Genomic DNA, 26,971 nt, shown 5'->3' with positions numbered 1-26,971 from the left:
AAGGAAATATTGAGAAACAGTTCTGTCTCCTAATTTGCATGCAGAGAATGTTTTAATAACACATTTCTCTCTTCTCCGTCCATCTCTCTTTTAGGCTGACTGGAAGCTTTGTGCCAGACTTGATAGTGAGCATGAGTAGCCAAATGTGGCTGCACCTTCAAACAGATGAAAGTGTTGGATCTGTTGGCTTCAAGGTTAACTACAAAGGTAATGATGGATTGCTACTGTGGGAAATATGCTATCTTAATACCACCAGAGGATACTTTTAAATTCGAGCTTAATTGCATCTACAAATGAAAGTTTCCCAGAACATAAGCAAGAATATATTCTACCAAAATGCTTCTTTTTTAAATTTAACTATAAATGTTGATTTCACTTCTCTTTAAGTAAAAATAGGACTGGCTTTCTTCTTTTCCTTTAGGATGTGTCTATTTTGCATACTTCATCTCTCCCCCAGGCTACTGTAATTTCCCTCTATTTTAGTCACTCTGGACTCCTCGCCTTTCCCAGAACAGACAATGTAGTTTTATACATTTATACAATTTGCCTGATAAAAGTAATATACTGATGATTAAATACTTAAATCCAAAGTAAAGGATTTAATTCCCCAAAGAATTTAGGGCACCGCTTTTTGAGGCGATTGGAGGGATCTATCAGTTGTTCTCTTAGCTCAGATACATGGTCTTGGTGTTCAAATGATCGATTCCTATGTAAGTGATGGGTCACAAATGTGTTAAATTGCTACCGCCCACCCCGGTATTGGCAGTGATCCAGACTGATGACAAATGACCTGGGTATAACAAAATCTTTTGTTCTGGTTCCATTTATAAGAGATAGATGCAAACATTGTAAAATCGCAAATAACCGTGACACATGGTGAACCTTGTTTAAAAGCAAATAGAGACAGTGGATATATACACGCAACATGTATATTAGAAATGCAAATATAGAACCCTCACTGAAAAATATATCAATGTTAATAAATTCACTTGAAATCTATACCTTAAAAATGTATAAGAAAGCAGCAGAACATTATGTTGCTGGATTTTATTATTTCTGTCGTGGTGAAAATCATTTTTCTCTGTCTTATCAATTTAAACAAGAGCTGTTAAAAATTCTCTTACTTGCATTATAATAATTTTTAATCAGTTTCCTTTTTCAAACAGTGGCTTGCCATGCCTTTGTATCTGGACACATGGAAATGAATGCATGATGTTGTCAGGGAGACAGAACACATGCACTCAGTGTTTTTAACTTGTGACTAAATTTGGTACTATATTAATTTGAATAGTTCAGGAAATCTGTATAAATGTCAGTTACAAAAAAATAAAAAGGTTAGCCTGATTATAATTTTAAATATATCCCTCCTCCATTTAAAAATCCACATCTGTCTCGGTAAATACAACAGAATCGCAACCTTTCAAGAATGGTCAGCTTTTGTTAAAAGTATCTGCGTCTTGACGTTTTCATTTGAAAAATTTTTCCACTCTAAATCACTAAATGAAGCTGGCATCTTTGTATTCCTCTTGGTTTTATTATTTTCTTCACCCTATGAAGGTTACCTGTCAGAAAACCTATAGTTGTGTAATCCTTAGAAACTATATAAATCATTAATGATAATGCTTCCACAAAGAACACAGTTGTTAAGGCTCATAAAACTTGCTGGAGAAGTAGAGGAGTTCCAACCATATTTACAAAGCTCTCCACTCCGCTGCAGTTCAAGAGCTGAGGTAGATTATAAAGGAGCACAATTAATTTGTTTTCTTTCTGCCCAGTTTTCAACAAATAATTAAAAAAAAAAAAGTCTCCTAAGGATCTACTGTGTGTTGGCTACTGAATGAGTTGTTGAATATAGAAAGAAGAGCCAGATGTAGTCTCTCAGGAAGATCGTAATACAGTGGCACAGAAAAACATACCCAACCACTCAAGCACGAATATCTACAGAGATGAGAAAATTGAAACCAACACGGGGGATTCTTAGTGAATGTTGCCTTTACTCGTCCCCGTCTCTTCCCTCTATTCTAATCTAACCTCCTCTGCACTGTGAATGATCTCTAGCAGCAAGGAAGTGTCACGTGACACTCCAGCCGTAGGTGTTTTCATACTTTTCATTGCTTAGAGATAAAGTCCGCAACTTCTAGAGATCTTACCTTCCAGCTTTGTTCAGCCTGTCTTTTTCTTTCTATAATTCAGTTTTCTCAAAGTATCTGCAACCCTCCATCCCAGCAAGTTGCTTCCTACCTCTCCTCTGGGCACATGCAGACAATTCTCTCTGGGTCTCTATTCTTATTTTATCAGCATCACATCACTCACCCTGCAAGACAAAATTCAAACATTTCTTCTGTGAAGTCTTTCTTAACTCTTCTTATCACAAAATAACACTTTCTCTGTTTTATAAGACCTGTACCATATATTATATATACACACATGCACACATTATCTTACCAGATGGAAATATGTCACATTCATCTTCATATTTCCATTAGCAACCTTTTGCTATGTCATCATGGGCGATTAGTAAAACTGAACAAATGATTTAACCTGTAAATGTGATGTAATATAGGGTAAAGTATGTCCTTAAAAATTTAGTTTACCACGATTTTTTTTTCCTACTGTGAAAATCATACTTTTGCATTCTCCATGATTTAAAACCTGAGCTCAAAGTTGAAGCAGGGTTCATTTTGAGAAGTTTCAAATTTTGATGTGCAGATAGCTTCAGCAACTTCGCCTACTAAAAATAATTTTCATAATTACCACGCTCTGTGTTAAGTAGTGTGTTGGTTTTAAATGGAACACCTGCTATAAAAACTTTCCAGATTGATCTAAAGATGTCTTCTTTTTGTCATCTGTAGATTTTGCATGAGACAGCATTGACTTAGCTCTCCTGTAAATTAAACATAGATTTTATGGCATATTTTCTTTTAATATATGTATGTATATATATTTTAATTTTAAAGGTAGTGACTGAATTATGCAACTTAGATTTTGGGTTTTTCTTTAATAATATATTTTAATTCTTAAATTATGTTGTGCTCATTGCCTGTGACAGTTCTTCTAAAACTTGCTTTAAAAGAAAATAAGATTCCAATGACATCTCCTATTAAGAAACCCAAAATAGAAAAAGATTAAAAGCTGGGTGGCTCTGGTGGAAGGGGTGGGAAGGAGGATTGGCACCCCCATTGGTCAGACTGCCCCTCATTTCCTCTGAGTACAAGGAAACCCTAATGCTCCAAAAAACCTGTTTGAAAATCACTTTTTTAAGACCATACTTTGATGTAGAGACCAACAATGTATCTGTAAATATAAAATGACACATAGTTGCCTAATTAAGTTGTCATATCTTTATTTTTTTTAATTTTTTAATCTTCATTTTATTTTTGAGCTTATTTATTTGTTTGAGACAGAGACAGAGACATGGGAGGGGCAGAGAGAGAGGGAGAAAGAGAGAATCTCAAGCAGGCCCTACACTGTCAGCACAGAGCCTGATGCGTGGCTCAAACTCACCAAGAGTGAGATCATGTCCTGAGCCAAACTGAGTCGAATGCTTAACCGACTGAGCCAGTTGTCATTACCTTTAGAACTTCAGTTCTAATATTTGGAACTATCAGTGCTTTAATGTTAGAATTTGCACATTAACTATCTTAAACTATAAAAAGGCAACAGGTGTTTGAAGCAAAAAAAAAAAAAAAGTTCCTTAATAGAAATGCAATTCATTCTTATTCATTTACACTTCGTTTAATATTTATTATGTACATGACAGTATGCTGAGTACTGTGTTCTATAGCAGAAATGAATAAAATAAACACTGTATTCTTGAGAAGTTTAATGATATTCCCTTACTTGTTAAAACCAGTAATGTCCATATTGGGTATAACAAATCACAGCCATCCTGCTCTGCAGGAAATTTGTGAGTTTGCCAAAACTATGATTCAAGATATGACACTAGGTGTTCCTGCTACAAAGGAAGAATAACCTAGCTATGTATCTTGCCCCATTAGCCTTAGAGACATTAATTTTGTTTTCTTGTTTTATATTGTCATTATTTCAAATGTATATTAACCAGAAGAAAAGATAGTTCCTCCCACCCCCCACTGGACTTATTAGCATCCATTAACACTGTGCTATTTTTTAAAATATATTTTCATCTTCATCTAAAAAGACCTAAGCAACATTAAAAGTATAATTAATAATTACTAAGAACCTTGTATATTGCAATCACTTTGCCTGCATTAACTCATTAAATCTACTTAAAACTTCAAGAGGTATCAATTACTACTCAATTTTACAGATCAGAAAAATGACTAGGATATAAGCACTATGATGTAGCAACTTTGGTCTGTTCCGTTCACTGTTGTATTCTCAGTATCTAGCACAGTGCCTAACACATAATAACCACTCAGTAAATATTTGTGGCTGTGTGAATGAATGGACCCAGGTATCAGATCATTAACTAAATGCAGAACCTCGATGTAACTTCATGATTTCATGATGCTCTCCATTATGAAATATTACATTCTGTGTGGATGTTAAGGGTTTTGGGGAAGCAGAAAGGTTAAAGCCTTAAAGACAAGCTGAAGACCCTAATCAGTGTAAAAAGTGTAAGGATACCACAAGATTGAGTGAAATTACTGAGCTCCCATTGTCTCATCAGCTACACATACAACTACACATAAAAAACACACATACACAACAAAAGCCACTTGATTTCAAATGTCTGTACATTTTTATTTCCAGAGGGTAAGTTTATATTCTTTAGAGATATTTAGTAAGAGAGCTGAAAGTCCATGACAGAGGCATATAAGGAAGAATCTCTTTTTTTTAATGTTTATTTATTTTTGAGAAAGAAAGAGAAAGAGCACGCGAGCAGGGGAGGGACAGAGAGAGGGAGACAGTGGATCCAAAGCAGGATCTGGCTGACGGCAGACAGCCCCATGTGGGGCTCAAACTCAGGAACCGTGAGATCATGACCTGAGCCAAAGTCGGATGCTTAACCTACTGAGCCGCCCAGACACTCCAAATCTCCAGCTTTTGTAGAGTTCTGAGAGTGATATTATCTCCTCATCTTAAAAATCAGGTTTTTTAATTGATTGCCTAATTTTCAGTCGTGTGACAGTGTGCATTCTCAACCATATAGCGTTAACAGCAAGTGTTAACAGCATGCACTGTTATAAGCACATACATCATCTCATGTAATCAACTGAAATAAATCTGCAAGGTAGTTAGTATTATTATTCCTATTGTGTAGATGAAGTAATTGAGGCATGGCAAGTTAGACAATTGGTTCAAGATCACATGGCTAGTGGCTGGCAAAATCAAGATGACTGTGAACTCTATATTTTGACTGCTGCTTTTTAGAAACTTATATTCTGTCCATAAATCTTAGCTTGGATTTAAAGTTATTTAGATATTTAAATATTAAAATAGCTCTCAACTAAAGTACATGGCTAGAATTTAAAATTTTGATGAAGCCATCTGCTTTCATTAGATGACCTAAAATTTTGAAATGGCAATTTTCATGAAAGATGATTATTTTACTTAAATATTTAGGATCATTAATTTTTACGGTTTAAAGTGAATGGACAGTCCTTTCTCTCATTGTAGAACTGAGGGATCAAGATCCCATTATTTGCCAAAATGCAAGTTTTTAGTAATAAGGGCATATGCCACAGGTAAGATGGATTGATACCAATGATTTGAAAATTAGACAATTACTTCCAAGCGTGTGACCCAAATTGAAGTTCAAATTTAATAAAAACAATAACAGCAAACTTTGCTTCTTTAAAGTGCATGTTTAATTCTGGAGGTATCATTCTTCTTAAATCTATCAAATAGTGTTTTGGGAGGTTAATTAGAACATTTGGTAGGTAGCTGCTGATGATACTTTAATAATTTCTACAACAAAAATCGTGACACACAAATCAGGCATCTAGGTTTTATGCTTTATGCTTATAAGAGCACATTTTTCTTCTTTTTCCTGCTGTTTTCTTGATTTCTCCTTCTTTCTCTCTCCTTTCTTCTTGTATCTTTATTTTTCTATGATACTACCATATTACTTTCCGACTGCCTTTCATTTGTAAATATATCATGACTGTCTTTGCAGCCCAATTGTATGGATTGGCCTTCATCTGATGACTGTACAATAACCCCCAAAATGTACACACCATAATTTGACATGAGTCAGTAGTCATTTTGGTCATTACCTTTATTATGATATTAAAATGTTGAAATAAATATTCTTGTACAAGTTTCCATACATTTTTTTTTCTGTTTTACTGAGGAAGCAGATTCTGAAAATAGTATGGATATTGAAATAAGTATTGCATCTTAAGTAATTATTTCCTAAATTTTATATTTTCACTTCCTCAGAAGTGTAAAAATGAGGTTTTTCCCTACAACCTAAAATGGAATACTACTAATCTGTTGGGTGTTTGCCAATCTGATGTGTTATAAACACAGTATTATTGAATTTAATAGCTACAGGGTTATTGAACATCTTGTCATAGATTTATTAAATTAACCACCTGGATTTCATCCTCTTTGAAATTTTTGAGCTTTGTGCTCTTCGTAAGGCGTTATTAATGGTCACAACTTATTGACTTTTCCTCTAATTCTGGGTGAACAGAGAATTAAACTTTCCTGTCCTCTTGAAGTTAAGTGTGGCCATGTGACTACTAAAGTGTAAATAAGTGACTATAATCACTCCCAGGCCAAAGCATTGAATTATACTGTTGTTCCCTTTCAAAAGGAACAATGAGGCCATATCTTCCAGGTAGAACAGCTACAAATTGATGCTGCTTCCTTCACTTTGTGTTCCTGAGGGACTGTGGAGAGCAGAGGTCCCCTCCCCACCCCATTTCCCCAACTATATAGCATACGTTGCATGCACAAGACATAAACTTTGTTTTGCTAAGCCTCTAGAATTTCCGGGTTAATTTGTTATCCTAGCATAACCTAGTATATTCTGATGGATACACAATATAAGTTAGCCTATTCTTGGTTTGTCTGTGTACTCTTAACAAGTCGTAAGCACTTTGGGCACATTAGGGGTATAACCCTTAGTTTGTCCTTACACTGCAAGTATTTTCTTGCAGTCTATTTTGATTCCATGAAATTGAAATGATATCAAGTTTTTAGTTTCTTCCTGTTCTAATCAAACGTTTCATTCCTTTTATTTATTGCATTTGGACTTGTATAGGTGTTGTACGTCTTTTAATGATTTTATTAAAGTTACTATACACACACGTTATACACACACACACACACACACACACACATACATATAAATATATATGTATACGTATTATATATCATTTAACTATTTTTTTCTGCCAAACCATACTGCTTCAATTTCACTAGTCTTAAGGTTTTCTTTTTAAAATATCTTCTGGGCACATCTTCCTGCCACTATTTTTGTATTTCAAATTTCCATGACAATTCACATACACCTAACTTTCACCTTTATTGTAAAATAATTTTGTGGAATTACATAAAATAGTATTTGTTATTTTCATTAGAATTGTATTAATTGTATTAATTGTATCGTATTAATTTTATATATTGCTTTGGTCTATATTGATTTAATTAGGTAATGTCTTGGCACACCTGGGTGGCTCACTCGGTTAAGCATCTGACTCTTGATTTCAGCTCAGGTCGTGACCTTGCAGTTCATGGGATCCAGCCCTGTGTCTGGTGTGGAGCCTGCTTGAGAGTCTCTCTCTCCCTCTCCCTCTCCCCCTCCCTTGAACTCTCTCAAAAAAACAAAAAACAAAACAAAACAAAAAACACACACACACAAACAAAACAAAACAAAACAAAACAAACAGAAAAAACCTTCATAATGCCTTCTCACCAAGTCATCTTTTGTCTTCTTAGATTTAAATTTTATGTTTTTATCTATTTTTTTAATGTTGATTTGTTTATTTTTGAGAGCGAGAGAGACAGCACAAGTTGGGGAGGGGCAGAGTAAGAGAGAGGGAGATAGAGAATGCAAAGCAGGCTCCAGATTCTGAGCTGTCAGCACAGAGCTCTACACAGGGCTCAAACTCACAAACCATGAGATCATGCCTTGAGCCAAAGTTGGATGCTCAATGGACTGAGCCACCCAGGTGCCCCTATGTTTTATTTATATATATATATATATATATATACACACACACACACACACACACATATGTATATATGTATATATACAGTTTCTTTTTCATTTATGACAGCTTTATTTCTAAATATGTTTTACTTTTTTGGTAGATTGTAGTAGTATGTTTATTTTTCTATTTCCCTTTATAACTGATTAGAAATAACTATTATATTTTATCTTATTACTATATTTCTATTATAAAGATGAGTTGTTGAGTTTTACATATCTGTGTGGTGTTTAGCCATAGTACTTAATTCTTTGATAATTATGCACTGTAACAGTGGGAAGGCATTTATTAGGAAATTATTAAAAAAACTCAACTACTATTGTCTTAAATATGGGTTTACTATTCTCACATGACATGTCTAGGAAAGAGTAGATACTGATGTTGAATGATTGCTTCACATCATCATCTGAGACTCAGATGCTTCCTTTCATTCTCTTCACCTTTCTTAGCATTATCCCCAAAGTTGTAACAGCACTGTTGCCGGACGTCAATTGTAGGAACAGATTGGAATTCCTCAAACCCTGTTAAATTATACTGATGAGAAGTAGCATTTCTGTCCATTTCTTCTTTTGATGACAGTGACTTTATTATTTTAATGTTTAACATGATACTTGACACAGATATGTGGAAAAGAGTCTTTTTACCAAGTCTGCCTACATTCTTCTTAGTCCTGTTTTACTCTGAGTTTTTATTAAGAATAGCTGATAAGAGGGGTGGGGGGCACCTGGGTGGCTCAGGCTCAGTTGGTTAAGCATCTGACTTTGGGTCAGGTCATGATCACATAGTTCGTGGGTTCGAGCCGTGCTTCAGGCTCTGTGCTGACAGCTCAGAGCCTGTAGTCTGCTTTGGATTCTGTGTCTCCCTCTCTCTGCCCCTCCCCCGCTCATGCTCTGTCTCTGTCTCTGTCTCTCTCAAAAATGAAAAAGAAAAACATTAAAAAAATTAAGAAACAAAAGAATAGGTGATAGGGTCACTTTTCTCCATTCAATGATACGAGTGCATGTTTAACCAAGTCACTCCTTTAACTATGTTCATAGGCTTCCTGATGGCTGGGACAAGCTACTACTGCAATAAAATCTTCTTGAACATAATATCTGATCTTTTGATACACTCTCAGATTCAATTTGCTAAGAATTTGATTATAATTTTTGTATCTAATTAAATATGTGAATTGGATTACAGTTTCTTCTTGCTACTTTTATGATTGTGGCAGTCACAGAATGAGGGAGTTTGTCAATGCTCTGGGATAGTCTGAATAACAGAAGAGTTACATACCCTTGAGAGTAAGAGAGAAATTAGCTATAAAATCATCTGGGCATTTTTACTTAAAGGTAAATATTTAGCAAGTTTTAATTTTTTTCTTTGGGTATAACTCTTCATATCTCTGCTTGGATTAAGGTTGTCTTTTTATATTTTGTTAGCCTCTTTTCTAGGTTATAAAATAAGTAATAATTCCAAAACATATTGATATTTCATATGTGTTTTATTAAAAAAAAAAACTTTTTTTGGTATATATTAATTCCAAGAAGTACATTTTTTGTCTCTCTCTCTGCCTGCAGCTGTTTTTCTGTTTGCTGAACAAGCCTTCCACTTTTTTTTTTTCCTACTAACTGAACTACTCTAGGCTTTAATGAACCTTATCTCTTCCAATTCTGTATAGTGCTATAGGTTTGGGCTGAACTAATCAGAATTCCCTTTGATATGGTTATCGGTCCAGGAACTGGGGCAATTGATATAGATTCTGGGTGAAAGAAAATCTCTTTTCTGAGATTGTGAACTCTAAGGATCAGTTAACTTGCACTAGTGGGGGTCAACTTTTGTTACCTTATGTCAATACCTTGCCTACAGAGACAAAGCAGAATCTACAAATGGAAAGAATGAAAACTGTATTGTGGGCATAACTGAAACACCTAAACACCTGAAGGGAACGCTAGATCTTGGTTTATCCAATCTTGTGATTATAAACTTCTCCTCGTTTAAGCTGAGGCTAGTTCAATTTTTATCACTTATAACGAAATGGGCCTTGATTGACACACTGTCATTTCCTTGCTGTTTAATCATTCAACATAGAAAAAAGGGAAGATGTATATTACAATCCAGTGTTTTCAGAATTGAATATATTTCTTTATTTTTACAACATAGTTGCTAGGAAAACCATTACGAATGGATCTAAGAGAGTATCTACTCATAGAAAGTAATAGTTGAGTCAATAATATTCAATATTCTCTGCTGTTTTTGGAATGGAAACAAATATTAGAGTTTTGTAATTACCTTCTACTAACAGTATGCGTCCATAGGGTGAAAAATTCTTCATTAATCTTAGCATCTATGCCTTAATGCCATTATTTATGAACTGAGTTTTGGTCCCAGTTTGTTTTGTCCTCAAGTCATTAGGCCAATCATGAGATTGCTGAGATGTTTTGAAAGTAGTGCTGATTCCTTGGTTTTGACGTGATTAGTTTGACACAAAGAGATACATTGCTTAGTTATCACTGAAATAATTTTATGGGGATAATGGAAAAATTGTGTAAAATATTTTTGATTATTTTTTTTTTATTAAAGTATAGTTGACCTACAATGTTATATTAGTTTCAGGTGTACAACATATTGATTCAACAATTCTATACATAGCTCAATGCCCACAGTAAGCATAGTTGCCATCTGTCACCAAACAACATTATTATAATATTATTGATATATTCCTTATGATGTAGTTTTCATCTCTGTGACTTATTAGTTGTATAACTGGAATTTTGTACCTCCAACTCCCCTCGATTTATTTAATCCATCCCCCCACTCCCCTCTGGCAACCAATAGTTTATTCTCTGTATTTAAGAATCTGTTTGTTTGTTTGTTTGGTTTGGTTTTAGATTCCACATATAAGTGAAAACATATGGCATTTGTCTTTGACTGATTTCACTTATCATAATACCCTCTAGGTCCAACTATTTTGTCACACATGGCAAGATTTCATCTATTCATGTGATATATTCCTCTGTGTGTGTATGTATACACATCTTTTATATCTGTTCATCTAAAGGTGGGTGCTTGACTGGGGTTGTCTATTGCAAATAACGTTGCAAAAAATGTAGGAGTGCATATATCATTTCAAATTGGTGTTCGAGCTTTCTTAGGGTAAATACACAGCAGTGGATCATATAGTATTTCTGTTCTTAATTATTTGAAGAACCCCACCATACTGTTTTCCATAGTAGTTGTATCAGTTTACACTCCCACCAACAGTGCATGAGAGTTTTCTTTTCTCTACATCATCACTCACAATTGTTATTTCTTGTATTTTTTATACTAGTCATTCTGACTGGCATGAGATATTTCATTGTGATTTACATTGACATTTCCCTGATGATTAGTGACGTTGAATATCTTCTTATATGTCTATGGGCCATCTATGTATCTTCTTTGGAAAAATATCTATTTAGGTCCTCTACCCATTATTTTTTAATGTTTATTTATTTTTGAAGGAGAGAGAGAGAGAGAGAGAGAGAGAACAGGGGAGGGACAGAGAGAGAGGGAGACACAGAATCCAAAGTAGGCTCCAGGCTCCAGCCTCTCAGCACATAGCCTGATATGGGGCTTGACGCGGGCTCCAACTCATGAGCAGTGAGATCATGACCTGAACCAAAGTCCGATGCTTAACTGACTGAGCCACCCAGGCGCCCCGGTCCTCTACCCATTTTTTTTTTCAATATTTGAAGTTTATTGTCAAATTGGTTACCATACAACACCCAGTGCTCATCCCAAAAAGTGCCCTCCTCAATACCCATCACCCACCCTCCCCTCCCTCCCACCCCCCATCAACCCTCAGTTTGTTCTCAGTTTTTAAGAGTCTTATGCTTTGGCTCTCTTCCACTCTAACCTCTTTTTTTTTTTCCCTTCCCCTCCCCCATGGGTTTCTGTTAAGTTTCTCAGGATCCACATAAGAGTGAAAACATATGGTATCTGTCTTTTTCTGTATGGCTTATGTCACTTAGCATCACAAACTCCAGTTCCATCCATGTTGCTACAAAGGGCCATATTTCATTCTTTCTCATTGCCACGTAGTACTCCATTGTGTATATAAACCACAATTTCTTTATCTATTCATCAGTTGATGGACATTTAGGCTCTTTCCATAATTTGGCTATTGTTGAGAGTGCTGCTATAAACATTGGGGTACAAGTGCCCCTATGCATCAGTACTCCTGTATCCCTTGGGTAAATTCCTAGCAGTGCTATTGCTGGGTCATAGGGTAGGTCTATGTTTAACTTTTTGAGGAACCTCCACACTGCTTTCCAGAGTGGCTGCACCAATTTGCATTCCCACCAACAGTGCAAGAGGGTTCCCGTTACTCCACATCCTCTCCAGCATCTGTAGTCTCCTGATTTGTTCATTTTGGCCACTCTGACTGGCGTGAGGTGATATCTGAATGTGGTTTTGATTTGTATTTCCCTGATGAGGAGCGACGTTGAGCATCTTTACATGTGCCTGTAGGCCATCCCAATGTCTTCTTTAGAGAAGTGTCTATTCATGTTTTCTGCCCATTTCTTCACTGGGTTATTTGTTTTTCAGGTGTGGAGTTTGGTGAGCTCTTGATAGATTTTGGATCCTAGCCCTTTGTCCGATATGTCATTTGCAAATATCTTTTCCCATTCCGTTGGTTGCCTTTTAGTTTTGTTGGTTGTTTCCTTTGTGTGCAGAAGCTTTTTATCTTCATAAGGTCCCAGTAGTTCATGTTTGCTTTTAATTCCCTTGCCTTTGGGGATGTGTCACGTAAGAAATTGCTGTGGCTGAGGTCAGAGAGGTCTTTTCCTGCATTCTCCTCTAGTGTTTGGATGGTTTCCTGTCTCACATTCAGGTCCTTTTTCCATGTTGAGTTTATTTTTGTGAATGGTGTGAGAAAGTGGTCTAGTTTCAATCTTCTGCATGTTGCTGTCCAGTTCTCCCAGCACCATTTGTTAAAGAGACTGTCCTTTTTCCTTTGGATATTCTTTCCTGCTTTGTCAAAGACTAGTTGGCCATACGTTTGCGGGTCTAGTTCTGGGGTTTCTATTCTATTCCATTGGTCTATGTGTCTGTTTTTGTGCCAATACCATGCTGTCTTGATGATTACAGCTTTGTAGTAGAGGCTAAAGTCTGGGATTGTGATGCCTCCTGCTTTGGCCTTCTTCTTCAAAATTACTTTGGCTATTTGGGGCCTTTTGTGGTTCCATATGAATTTTAGGATTGCTTGTTCTAGTTTCAAGAGGAATGCTGGTACAATTTTGATTGGGATTGCATTGAATGTGTAGATAGCTTTGGGTAGTATTGACATTTTGACAATATTTATTCTTCCAATCCATGAGCACGGAATGTTTTTCCATTTCTTTATATCTTCTTCAATTTCCTTCATAAGCTTTCTATAGTTTTCAGCATACAGATCTTTTACATATTTGGTTAGATTTATTCCTAGGTATTTGATGCTTCTTGGTGCAATTGTGAATGGGATCAGTTTCTTTATTTGTCTTTCTGTTGCTTCATTGTTAGTGTATAAGAATGCAACTGATTTCTGTACATTGATTTTGTATCCTGCAACTTTGCTGAATTCATGTATCAGTTCTAGAAGACTTTTGGTGGAGTCTATCGGATTTTCCATGTATAATATCATGTCATCTGCAAAAAGCGAAACTTGACTTCATCTTTGTCAATTTTGATGCCTTTGATTTCCTTTTGTTGTCTGATTGCTGACGCTAGAACTTCCAACACTATGTTAAACAACAGCGGTGAGAGTGGACATCCCTGTCCTATTCCTGATCTCAGGGGAAAGCTGTCAGTTTTTCACCATTGAGGATGACGTTAGCTGTGGGCTTTTTATAAATGGCTTTTATGATCTTTAAGTATGTTCCTTCTGTCCCGACTTCTCGAGGGTTTTTATTAAGAAAGCTTGCTGAATTTTGTCAAAAGCCTTTTCTGCATCAATTGACAGGATCATATGGTTCTTATCTTTTCTTTTATTAATGTGATGTATCACGTTGATTGATTTGTGAATGTTGAACCAACCCTGCATCCAAGGAATGAATCCCACTTGATCATGGTGAATAATTCTTTTTATATGCTGTTGAATTAGATTTTCTCGCATCTTATTGAGAATTTTTGCATCCATATTCATCAGGGATATTGGCATGTAGTTCTCTTTTTTTACTGGGTCTCTGTCTGGTTTAGGAATCAAAGTAATCCTGGCTTCATAGAATGAGTCTGGAAGTTTGCCTTCCCTTTCTATTTTTTGGAATAGCTTGAGAAGGATAGGTATTATCTTTGCTTTAAACGTCGGTAGAATTCCCCTGGGAAGCCATCTGGTCCTGGACTCTTATTTGTTGGGAGATTTTTGATGACTGATTCAATTGCTTCACTGGTTTTTGGTCTGTTCAAGCTTTCTATTTCCTCCTGATTGAGTTTTGGAAGAGTGTGGGTGTTTAGGAATTTGTCCATTTCTTCCAGTTTGTCCACTTTGTTGGCATATAATTTTTCATAGTATTCCCTGATAATTGCTTGTATCTCTGAGGGATTGGTTGTAATAATTCCATTTTCATTCATGATTTTATCTATTTGGGTCATCTCCCTTTTCTTTTTGAGAAGCCTGGCTAGAGCTTTATCAATTTTGTTTATTTTTTCAAAAAAACCAACTCTTGGTTTCATTGATCTGCTCTACAGTTCTTTTAGATTCTGTATTGTTTATTTCTGTTCTGATCTTTATTATTTCTCTTCTTCTGCTGGGTTTGGGGTGTCTTTGCTGTTCTGCTTCTATTTCCTTTAGGTGTGTTGTTAGATTTTGTATTTGGGATTTTTCTTGTTTCTTGAGATGGGCCTGGATTGCAACATATTTTCCTCTCAGGACTGCCTTCGCTGCATCTCAAAGCATTTGGATTGTTGTATTTTCATTTTCATTTGTTTCCATATATTTTTAAATTTCTTCTCTAATTGCCTGGTTGACCCATTCATTCTTTAGTAGGGTGTTCTTTAACCTCCATGCTTTTGGAGGTTTTCCAGGCTATTTCTGTGGTTGATTTCAAGCTTCATAGCATTGTGGTCTGAAAGTATGCATGGTATGATTTCAATTCTTGTATACTTATGAAGGGCTGTTTTGTGACCCAGTATGTGATCTATCTTGGAGAATGTTCCATGTGCACTCGAGAAGAAAGTATATTCTGTTGCTTTGGGATGCAGAGTTCTAAATAGGTCTGTCAAGTCCATCTGATCCAGTGTATCATTCAGGGCCCTTGTTTCTTTATTGACCATGTGTCTAGATGATCTATCCATTTCTGTAAGTGGAGTGTTAAAGTCCCCTGCAATTACCACATTCTTATCAATAAGGTTGCTTATGTTTGTGAGTAATTGTTTTATATATTTGGGGACTCCTTATTCAGCACATAGACATTTATAATTGTTAGCTCTTCCTGATGGATAGACCCTGTGATTATTATATAATGCCTTTCTTCATCTCTTGTTACAGCCTTTAATTTAAAGTCTAGTTTGCCTGATATAAGTATGGCTACTCCAGCTTTCTTTTGACTTCCAGTGGTATGATAAATAGTTCTCCATCCCCTCATCCTCTCAATCTGAAGGTGTACTCTGGTCTAAAATGAGTCTCTTGTAGACAGCAAATAGATGGGTCTTGTTTTTTTATCCATTCTGATACCCTATCTCTTTTGGTTGGCGCATTTAATCCATTTACATTCAGTGTTATTATAGAAAGATATGGGTTTAGAGTCATTGTGATGTCTGTATGTTTCATGCTTGTAGCGATGTCTCTGGTACTTTGTCTCACAGGATCCCCCTTAGGATCTCTTGTAGGGCTGGTTTAGTGGTGACAAATTCCTTCAGTTTTTGTTTGTTTGGGAAGACCTTTATCTCTCCTTCTATTCTAAATGACAGACTTGGTGGATAAAGGATTCTCGGCTGCATATTTTTTTCTGTTCAACACATTGAAGATCTCCTGCCATTCTTTTCTGGCCTGCCAAGTTTCAGTAGAGAGATCTGTCATGAGTCTTATCAGTCTCCCTTTATATGTTAAAGCACGTTTATCTCTAGCTGCTCAGAATTTTCTCTTTATCCTTGTATTTTGCCAGTTTCACTATGGTATATCGTGCAGAAGATTGATTCAAGTTACGTCTGAAGGGAGCTCTCTGTGCCTCTTGGATTTCAGTGCCTTTTTCCTTCCCCATATCCGGGAAGTTCTCAGCTATTATTTCTTCAAATACACCTTCAGCACCTTTCCCTCTCTCTTCCTCCTTTGGAATACCAATTATACGTAGATTATTTCTCTTTAGCGCATCACTTAGTTCTCTAATTTTCCCCTCATACACTGGATGTTTTTCTCTCTCTTTTTCTCAGCTTCTTCTTTTTCCATAATTTTATCTTCTAGTTCACCTATTCTCTCCTCTGCCTCTTCAATCCGAGCCGTAGTTGTCTCCATTTTATTTTTCAACTCATTGATAGCATTTTTTAACTCCTTCTGGCTGTTCCTTAGTCCCTTGATCTCTGTAGCAAGAGATTCTCTGCTGTCCTTTATACTGTTTTCAAGCCCAGCGATTAATTTTATGACTATTATTCTAAATTCACTTTCTTTTATATTGTTTAAATCATTTTTGATCAGTTCGTTAGCTGTTGTTATTTCCTGGACGTTTTTCTGAGGTGAATTCTTCTGTTTTGTCATTTTGGATAGTCCCTGGAGTGGTGCAGAACTTCGGGGCACTTCCCCTGTACTGTCTTGAATAACTTGCGTTGGTGGGCGGGGCCGCCGTCAGACCTGATGTCTGCCCCCAGCCCAGCGCTGGGGCCACAGTCAGACTGGTGTGTACCTTCTCTTCCCCTCTCCTAGGGGCGGGATTCACTGTGGGGTGGCGTGGTCCGTCTGGGCTACTTGCACATTGCCAGGCTTGTGGTATTGGGTTCTGGCGTATTAGCTGGGGTGGATCGGCAGGGTGCACAGGGGCGGGAGGGGTAGGCTCAGCTCACTTTTCCTTTAGAGATCTGCTTCGGGAGGGGCCCTGTGGCACCAGGAGGGAGTCAGACCCGCAGGAGGGATGGATCCGCAAAAGCACAGCTTTGGGTGTTTGTGCGGTGCAAGCAAGTTCCCTGGCAGGAACTGGTTCCCTTTGGGATTTTGGCGGGGGGATGGGTGAGGGAGATGGCGCTGGCGAGCGCCTTTGTTCCCCGCCAAGTTGAGCTCTGTCATCCGGGGCTCAACAACTCTCCCTCCCGTTGTCCTCCATCCCTCCCGTTCTTTGAGCAGAGCTGTTAGCTTATAACCTTCCAGATGTCAAGTCCCTCTTGCTGTCGGAACACACTCTGTCCAGCCCCTCTGCTTTTGCCAGCCAGACTCGGGGGCTCTGCTTGGCCAGAGGGCCGCCCCTCCACCCTGACTCCCTCCCTCCAGTCCTTGTAGCACTCACAGCCTCTCCGCCCTTCCTACCCTCTTCCGTGGGCCTCTTGTCTGTGCTTGGCTCCGGAGACTCCGTTCTGCTAGTCTTCTGGTGGTTTTCTGGGTTATATAGGCAGGTGTAGTTGGAATCTAAGTGATCAACAGTACGTGTGGTGAGCCCACCGTCCTCCTACACCGCCATCTTCCCAGGATCTCCCTCTACCCGTTTTTTAATGGGATTGCTTGTTTGTATTTTGGTGTTGAGTTGTATAGATTCTTTATATATTTTGGGTATTAACCCCTTAGCAGATATATTACTTACAAATATCTTCTCCCATTGAGCAAGTTGCCTTTTATTTCTGTTGATGATTTCCTTTGCTGTGCAAAATGTTTTTACTTTTGATATCCTCCCAATACATTATTTTTGTTTTTGTTTCCCTTTCCTGAAGAGATATATCCTTAAATATGTCACTAAGAGATTACTGCTGTGTTTGCTTGTAGGAGTTTTTTAAAAATGTTTATTTAACTTATTTTGAGAAAGAGAGAGTGCCAGAGGGAGAGCAGAGAAGGAGCAAAGGGAGAGGGAGAGATGGAATCCCAAGCAGGCTCTCTGCTGTCCGTGTAGAGCCCAATGCAGGGCTCAAATCCACAAACCATAAGATCATGACCTGAGCCAAAGTCAAGAGTCAGACGCTTAACCAACTGAGCCACCCAGGCACCCCTTGCTTTTAGGAATTTTATAGTTTGAGGTCTCACATTTAGGTCTTTAATTCATTTTGCATTTATTTTTTTGTATTGTGTAAGAAAGTGGTCCAGTCTCATTCTTTTGCAAGCTCTTCCGTTTTCCCTGCACCATTTATTAAAAAAAGACTATCTTTTTAGCATTGTATAATCTTGCCTCTTTGTCATAGATTAGTTGACCATATAAGTGTGGGTTTAATTGTGGTCTGTCTATACTATTCCTTGATCTATGTGTCTCTTTTTGTGCCTGTACCATACTGTTTATTACTATAATTTGTAACATATCTTGATATCTGGGTTTGTGATACCTCCAGCTTTGCTCTTTTTCACAATTGTTTTGGCTTCAAGATCATTTTATATATAAATGGAACTGAAACAGTTGGATAGTCACACGCAAAACAAAACAAATAAAACAAAACAAAACTTTAAACTTTATTTTTTACACAATATACAAAAATTAACTTGAAACGGATTATAGACCTAAATATAAAAGCTAAGCTATAAAACTTTTGGAAGAAAACATAGAAGTAAAACATAAATTACCTTGGTTTAGAGTGACTATTGTGAGTAGACCAAAAGCATGCTATGTGTTATAGACTAAATATTTGTGTCCTCACAAAACTTATATGCCAAAGGCCTAACCCCAATATGATGGTATTTACAGGTGGGGCTTTAGGGAGGTGATTAGGTTGAGATGAGCTCATGAGGATGAGACCTTCATGATGAGATTAGTATCCTTAAAGAAGAAACATTGCAGAGCTGGCTCTCTCTTTCCAAGCACTTGCAGAGAGAAGACTTTGTGACCACACAGAGAGAAGGAAGCAGCTGTATGTAAGCCAGGATGAGACTCCCCACCAGAACCTGATGATGCTGGCACTGTGGTCTTGGAATCTTAATCTCTGAAACTATGAGAAAAACATTTATGTTGTTTAAGTCACCCAGTTTATGGTATGTTGTAATGGCATCCCAAGCCAAGAAGACATTAAAGAAGAGAATAATTGATAAATTGAACTTCATCAAAATTAAAAATATTTGGTTACCGAAAGGAGCTTATGAAGAATAAAATCAAACTACAGACTAGAAGGAAATAATTGCAAATATATATGTATAAGGGACCTATATCCAGAATATATAATGAATTTTGAAAATTCAATAATAGAATGAATAGAATAATCCAATTTAAAATGAGTTAAAAATTTTGACCACTTGAACAATGAAGATAAGAGATGATAGATAGATAGATAGATAGATAGATAGACAGACAGACAGATATGGGTAAAAAACTTGTCAAAACTGCTCACCATCACTATTATTAAGGCTCTGCAAGTTAAAACCATGAGGAGATACCAAATGGCCACTAGAATGGGGAAGATTAAAAAGCATTGCCTTTGAGAAAGTAGAGCAGAGGGAGCTCTCATACACTGTTGGTAGAAAAGTAAAATGGTATAACCATTTTTAAAATATTTGGAGGGGTGCCTTGGTGACTCAGTTGAGTGTCTGACTTCAGCTCAGGTCATGATCTCATGGATTGTTGGTTCGAGCCCTGTGTCGGGCTCTGTGCTGACAGCTCAGAGCCTGGAGCCAGCTTCGGATTCTGTGTCTCCCTCTCTCTGCCCCTAACGCACTCGCATTCTGTCTCTGTGTCTCTCAAAAATAAAAAGAAACATTAAAAAATTTTTTTTAAAAATCTAGAAAATGCTAAGTAAAATTTATAGTAACGGAAGGCAGATTATTTCTTTTTTTTGGTTACTGAAGTAAAAAGAAGGATGGCTTCCTAAGGGTGGGTAATAGAATTAGACTCTGGGGATGATAGAGATGTTCATTGTCTTGACTATGATGATAGTTTCATTAGTTTCACGTATGTTAAAATTCATCAAACTGTACCATTTACATTGGGCAGCTTATTGTTTATCAATTATACCTTCATGACACTGTAAACAAATTTCTGTGTCAACATTATCAAGTATGGGGTGCCTGGGTGGCACAGTCGGTAAGCGTCCGACTCTTGATCCCAGCTCAGTTCATGATCTCATGGGTTCATGAGTTTGAGCCCTGCATAGGGCTGTGCACTGATGGAATGGAGACGGCTTGGGATTCTGTCTTTCTTTCTCTCTGCCCCTCCCCTGCTTGTGCTCTTTCTCTATCTCTCTCAAAATAAATAAGTTAACTTAAAAAATGTCCTTTAAAAACTGAAATAAAATAGCCATTTGCACCTATGTGGATGGAACTAGAGGATATTATGCTAAGCAAAATTAGAGAAAGACAAATATATGTCTTCACTCATAGGAGAAATTTAAGATACAAAACAGATGAACATAAGGGAAAAGAAGCAGAAGTAATATAAAAACAGGGAGGAGGACAAAACATAAGAGACTCTTAAATAGAACAAACAGGTTTGCTGGAGCGGTTGTGGGAGGGGGGATGGGCGAAGTGGTAAGGGGCCTTAAGGAATCTACTTCTGAAATCATTGTGGCACTGTATGCTAACTTGGAAATTAATTAATTAATTAAAATAAAATACATAAAATTATCAAATTATTTTTCAAAATGAACACTAACATAAGCCGTGCTATTTTTAATGGTATTTTTTTTCAGAGAGATGAGAAAAACATTATAAGTGAAATGTTTCAACAAGTTTCTCAGGTTTTATTTAAATTCCAGTTAGTTAACATACGGTATCGTATCTGAGTATAATTTAGTGATTTATCACTTACAGCAACAATTTTTGACAACAAGGCAAACATAATGTTTTATTTATAATCATTTTAAGTAGAAAAGAATGATATATTCTCAGAATATATTTGAGTGCTGATGTGGTTAGTATACTTTGCAAAATTTTTTTGTAGGTCACATCTATTGCAAACAACAGTGTCAGTGATATAATAGAGATTATGATAACAAAAATTTATAACCAAACAACACACGAAATGCTTATAATTGCATTCACTCTTCATTTTTTTTTTAAAAACTCTTAGGCTTATGCAAGGTAGTATCATGTGAGAATTCATTGTAATAAGCCACATGTTTCTCAATTCTGGCAGTACATGACTAAGAAAATTTGACTTATTCTTGTAGGAAACTGAGGCTTATTGAAACTGGAAACAACCTTCTTTTTCTCCACTTATATGAGCTTTCTTTTCATTTTTACTCCATTTGTATATGTTTTTTAAATCTCCTTATTAGGATATTTCTCCAGATTTACCATTTGTAGAATGCCAAAATTAAGCCTTGCTGTATTTCTGATTAGAGTCGGTGAAAAAAGACTGTTCCCCATATAATATATTTAGAGATTGGGGAAATATCTGGTAAAATAATTAATTATGTGTGTACATTTTTGTCCGTTTAGTCAGTACATTTAAACAGAGATCCTGCATAGTCCATTACCCCACAGTGCTGATCACAATTCAAATGAATGGCTCAGCAAATATATAAAATTGTATTCTGCAAAAGAGCTCATTGAGATTAGTGTAAAACCAAAGTGAAAGAATTACTATATTATTCATACTTGATTTGTAAATTTTTAATTCTAAAAATATGTTTTAAAGCAGAAAACTAATAATAGTAAATAAAGATCTTTCAAGACTTTTTTGGAATTTATGAATCTCCTAAATCTTCCATGTTTCTTAGATTTCTAGGGATAGAAAACCAGATTAATGAACTAAAATTCTGTAAAGCATAGGTATATCATTATTTCACTTTACAAATGTTTTCTATTTCTCCATATCCTGTCTTTTAACTCAAGTCAATTCAATTTAATGAGGTCAAAATCACCTATAGAACATGCTTAGATGATGATTTAATATTCTCTTTAAAAAGCATACTGTCGGGGTGCCTGGGTGGCTCAGTTGGTTGAGCGTCCAACTTCGGCTCAGGTCATGATCTCATGGTTTGTGAGTTTGAGCCCTGCGTGGGGTCGGGCTTTGTGCTGACAGCCCAGAGCCTGCTTCGGATTCTGTCTCCTTCTCTCTCTGCCCCTCCCCACTTGTGCTCTGTCTTTCTGTCTCTCAAAAATAAGTAAATGTAAAAAAATTAAAAAAATAATAAAAAGCATACTGTCAATAATGAAAACAATGTTTAATTATTTTGAAAATAAAGCTGAAATTTCTAGTTTCTTAGGAAATAATTTGTCATATATTAACATAATATTAGAGCGTTATAAAGTTATATTTCAATGTTTGTACAAATAGATTGGAGTTTAAATTTATTCATGTAAATAACTATTTGCCTCTAGGGCATGCCATGTTCATTACTGATTCAATATTTGCTGAAAGGACAGTTTGCATATCTTTACAATAGGAGATTGGACTAAATCATCTCTGCATTTCTTTTGAGTTCTAACATTCTCTTATCTGATAAATTAAATATTGATATATTCATTGTACTGTCCAAGAAGATTATGCTCGATATCCATTCACTGTAGTAAACTGATATAACTTTAGTGGGCTGTTTTTGGTGTAAATTCAGAATAAATCTCTCCCTCAGAATTTACTCCAGATTTAATACTTTACTATCAGGTAGTGGTCTGTCAGTACTGAACCAGTGAGCCTGCTTGAATTTTCCCATAACTTGGTCTTTTGAGATATCTCTTCTTTTTATATCATTTTTATTTTCTTTGTTGAAATCTTATAACTTGTAAAAAGTGGTTTCTCTTTTCTAAAAAAAAAAATGCAAAGTCACACCTATTTTGTGTGGGATTTTCATGATAACATATCAATCTGCTTCTCAGAATAAAGAGGGCTTTTAAGCATGATTTATGAATACTTTTATGTTAGAATAAGATTTATAATTTTTGTTCTTGCTGTTTGTTAGCTTAAAGGATTTTTAAATTTTATTTTAATTTACATTCAATATATCAGTTTCCTTCACAAAACTTCTCCTGCTCATAAAATATCAAATTTGACTTTGTTTATCCCGATCTGCTGTGAGAACTAAGCCCTTTGTTTCTACACCCCCAGAATGAGAATGAGTGGCAGTAGAACAGCAAAAGTAATGTCAATTTTGAAATATTCATGGAGTTTTGACTATGTGCCAGGCATTGTGGAAAGGACATGGTACATGGCAAAAAATAAGAGAATTAGTCACCGACTTCAGTTTGGTGGGACAAAGGCTGACACTTAACAAAAGAAAGAAATTGCAAATATAATAAGTGCTGAGAGTGAAAAATGGAATGTGCTTCTTGGAGACAAAACATTTAATGCAGGCTTCAAGGAGGAGGAGAAAGATGGTAACTTAGACTGAGACCTGAGGCTGTATTAGGAGTTATGAAGGCTGGAAGCTGGGCAACATGACCAGCATGTGCAGATGATAAGTTCTTTTTGAGGAGCAGATAGAATTCCAGGATGTAAGACAAGAATGGAAAGAGAGGTACCTGCGAGTAGTGCTAGAAGATGCTGAAGATATAGGAAAAACATGTCATGCTTTGGTACAGGAGCCATTGTATGAATCCCATTTTCCCTATGGGAGCAGATAATCACTCCACCAGCTTCCAAGTAAATACGTTTCTCAATTTTTCTTTCAGGACAAGCACTAGTATTTATGTAAAAACACTGAATGATAGAATATTCAAAGTGGAAGAGACTTTTGAGGAAACTGAATCAAATATACTCATTTTTTTCTAGTAGAAGAAAATTGAGGCCCATAGTCACTATCGTACCTGAGACCAAAATGGAACCTTGAGCTATTGCTTCTGATAGGGTCATTTTCCATTGTGCTGCATAGCTTCACACTGCATTTCTCCATGAATCCAATAATCACTTAATTTTAAATGTGGAAAATGCATTTAAGTCAATGTGAAGAATCAATGCAAATAGAAGAAACATTGGAGACTAAAATGTCATTTCTTATCTGCTATAAGCAGAAGGTAAGATGTGAGAAATGTGAGTTATTTAGATTTTCAGAACTTGATTTTTAATGGCAAAAGAGAACACAGTTTTTCTTCACTTGATTTTATAAAATCCCAAAGTTATTTTTGTTTATCTCAACTGAGAAATCTTGATAGTTTTTATTCAGAATTTTGGAATAGGGCCAATATGACTATGTGCAAAGAGGTACATCTTTATATAAATGACTTGATTTCTAAATGTGGTACTGTATCATTTGATGAACACAATGATGATTATAGTCACCCCCAAACTCAGTAGCTTACACCATTTTTTTTCCAAAACAATTATTTTTTATTTTTGCAAGTTGGCTGAATATGGGCTGATCTAGGCTGAGTTTGACTCCATGCATCATTAATTCTTCTGGGACCAGTGAACTAAACCAGATATGGTCTTTTGATAAATTCAAAAATGCATAGAATAAAAATTCAACAATACAGACATTTAAAAAACTCTGCTAGCATCTTGTTAAAGTCCATTGACCAAGTCAAATGACATTGGCAAACCCAGATTTGAGGCAGGTAAGAGGATTCTGCTCCCTTACCCTCCCCTCTTCAAAAAGAAAAGTGGGATAAGAGAGTAAATATTTTTAAATAATCTAATTTGCCACAAGCACAGCCATCATAATAATGAAAAGCATTGGTTGAGCTACTACTGAGATCAATATTATAGATACATAGCCTTCAAGAGTACAGGCTACTTTGGAATAAAATCACATAGCCTAACTGTTGTAGTGATCTAAACAAGATGATGGAGAACTAGGCTAAGGGGATAACTTCTAAGAGGGAAAGGAAAAGACAAAGTGGGGATTAAAGAGTTCTTTCCAAAAAAGGAAAAAGAGGACTCAGACACAACTTGGTGACAATAAATAAAAAAGGTATAGTAAGGAGATATATATAGAGATGGAAATGTTCATAGTAGTCAAAACCTACAGAATCCTTTTTTTTTTTTGGTCAAGAAATACATTTCAGTGCTACTGTGTATATCCTTCCTTATTGTAAATATCAAGAATGTTTACGGAATTTAAATATTTAACTCCTACAGTATATTCATTTCATATAGAGTTTTAACAATAACATAAGAGGAATTGGAGCATGTATAAAATTTTTAACAAGGCTATCTATTGAAAGAAACAATAGAAATATTTTGGTAAAATATACCAAATGAAAGTTGATCATCAGGGCATTTCCCACATTTAATAATAAGGTGATATCATTCAGGTGTTAAAAACATGGACTTTGACTCAAACTTGGCCTATGTATTCAGCTCTGTTGCTTGCTCATTGGAGATATTTGGCAAGTATCTTAAGCTTTTGATACCTCTGTAATCATCTATAAAATGTGAAGAATGATAGTTTTTACTTTACTGGAATGTTGTGAGAATTAATGAAAGAATGCATTCAAAGTCTTAATAAGCCTTATATTTTTACTATTATTCGTACATAGAATACATACCTATTATGCAGCTACATATAATTTTATATAAAGATTTTATCATTTCACAATATGTGAATTATTCAAAAACTTCTCTGTCATATTCTGGGAAATGCAAACTTATTTTGTCTTCAAATAAATCAGTAGAAGAACATTTTAATGTGAACAAGTAGAATTTGAAATTAAAAACCATTACCACTTATATTAACACCCCCTAAAATTGTATACTTTTGTAGAAGTCTAACAGAATCTATATAATACTTATATGAGAAAAATTATAAAATTCTGATGAAAGATATCAAAGAAGAACTAAATAAATGGAGAGATAGCCCATGTTCGTGAATACAGAGACTCAATATTTTCAAGATGTCAGGTCTTCCCAACTTGTTGTATAGATTCACCACAATACCAGTCCAAATTCGAACAAGTTATCTTGTAGATATCAACAAACTGATTCAAAAGTTTGTATGGAGAGTGAGAGAACTCAAAATATCCAGCTAAGTATTGTAGAAGAACAAAGTAGGAGGACTGACACTACCTGACTATAAAGTCACAATAATCAAGACAGTGTGGTACTGTTGAAAATAAACAGATAGATCAATGGAACGGAATAAACAGCCCAGAAAATAGACCCATGTAGGTAGTCAACTGATCTGTGCAAAGCAGCACAGGTAATACAATAGACCAAAGATAGTTTTTACAACAAATTGTTCTGAAACAATTGGACCTCCAAATGTTTGCAAAAAAAACCACACCTGATAAAGCACTGTTAATCAAAATATACAAAATGTCCTTAAAACTCAACAATAAGGTAATGAACATCTTAATTTAAAAATAGTAAAAGATATGAACAGACGCATCACCAGAAAAGATATATAGAGTGAAAATAAGCAAATGAAAATATGCTTCACATCATATGTAATCAGGGAATTGCAAATTAAAACATCCACTACACCCCTATCAGAATGGCTAAAATCCCAATTACAGCACCAAATGATGGTGAGGATGTGGAACAACAGGAACTCTTAATTGCTGGTGGGAGTGTAAAATGGTAAAACTATGGAAGACAACTGGCAGTTTCTTATAAAACTGAACATGCTCTTGTTATACAATCTAGCAATAATACTCCTTAGTATTCAACTAAATGAATTGAAAACCTATGTCCACATAAATACTGCACATGTATATTTATAGTAGTTTTATTTGTAATTACCAAAAGTTGCAGTAACCAAGATGGCCATTCAGTAGATGAATAAATAAATAATCTGTGATATATCCAGAATAAATGAGCTATCAAACCATGAAAAAACATGGAGGAGACTTAAATGCATATTAGTTAAGTGAAAAAGGCCAATCTAAAAAGGCAAGATATTGTATG

The 26,971-nt window shown here is 35.8% G+C and overlaps 1 protein-coding gene across 3 annotated transcripts in view; it reads left to right on the top strand.

The window, feature by feature from the left end:
* The window catches only part of CSMD3 (CUB and Sushi multiple domains 3), a 1,242,212-nt gene that overhangs the window by 680,681 nt on the left and 534,560 nt on the right, over positions 1–26,971 (top strand). For all 3 annotated transcript variants that reach the window (XM_042973241.1, XM_042973240.1, XM_042973239.1), the window contains one exon: positions 95–207. In XM_042973241.1, the coding sequence (XP_042829175.1) occupies positions 95–207 (113 nt within the window). The remainder of the gene's footprint in view (positions 1–94; positions 208–26,971) is intronic.

This window comes from Panthera tigris, chromosome F2 (genome assembly GCF_018350195.1).
Source record: "Panthera tigris isolate Pti1 chromosome F2, P.tigris_Pti1_mat1.1, whole genome shotgun sequence".
Lineage (NCBI taxonomy): Eukaryota > Metazoa > Chordata > Mammalia > Carnivora > Felidae > Panthera > Panthera tigris.
The sequence above is the reverse complement of the archived record's forward strand: the minus strand, read 5'-3'. Positions and strand labels throughout refer to the sequence as shown.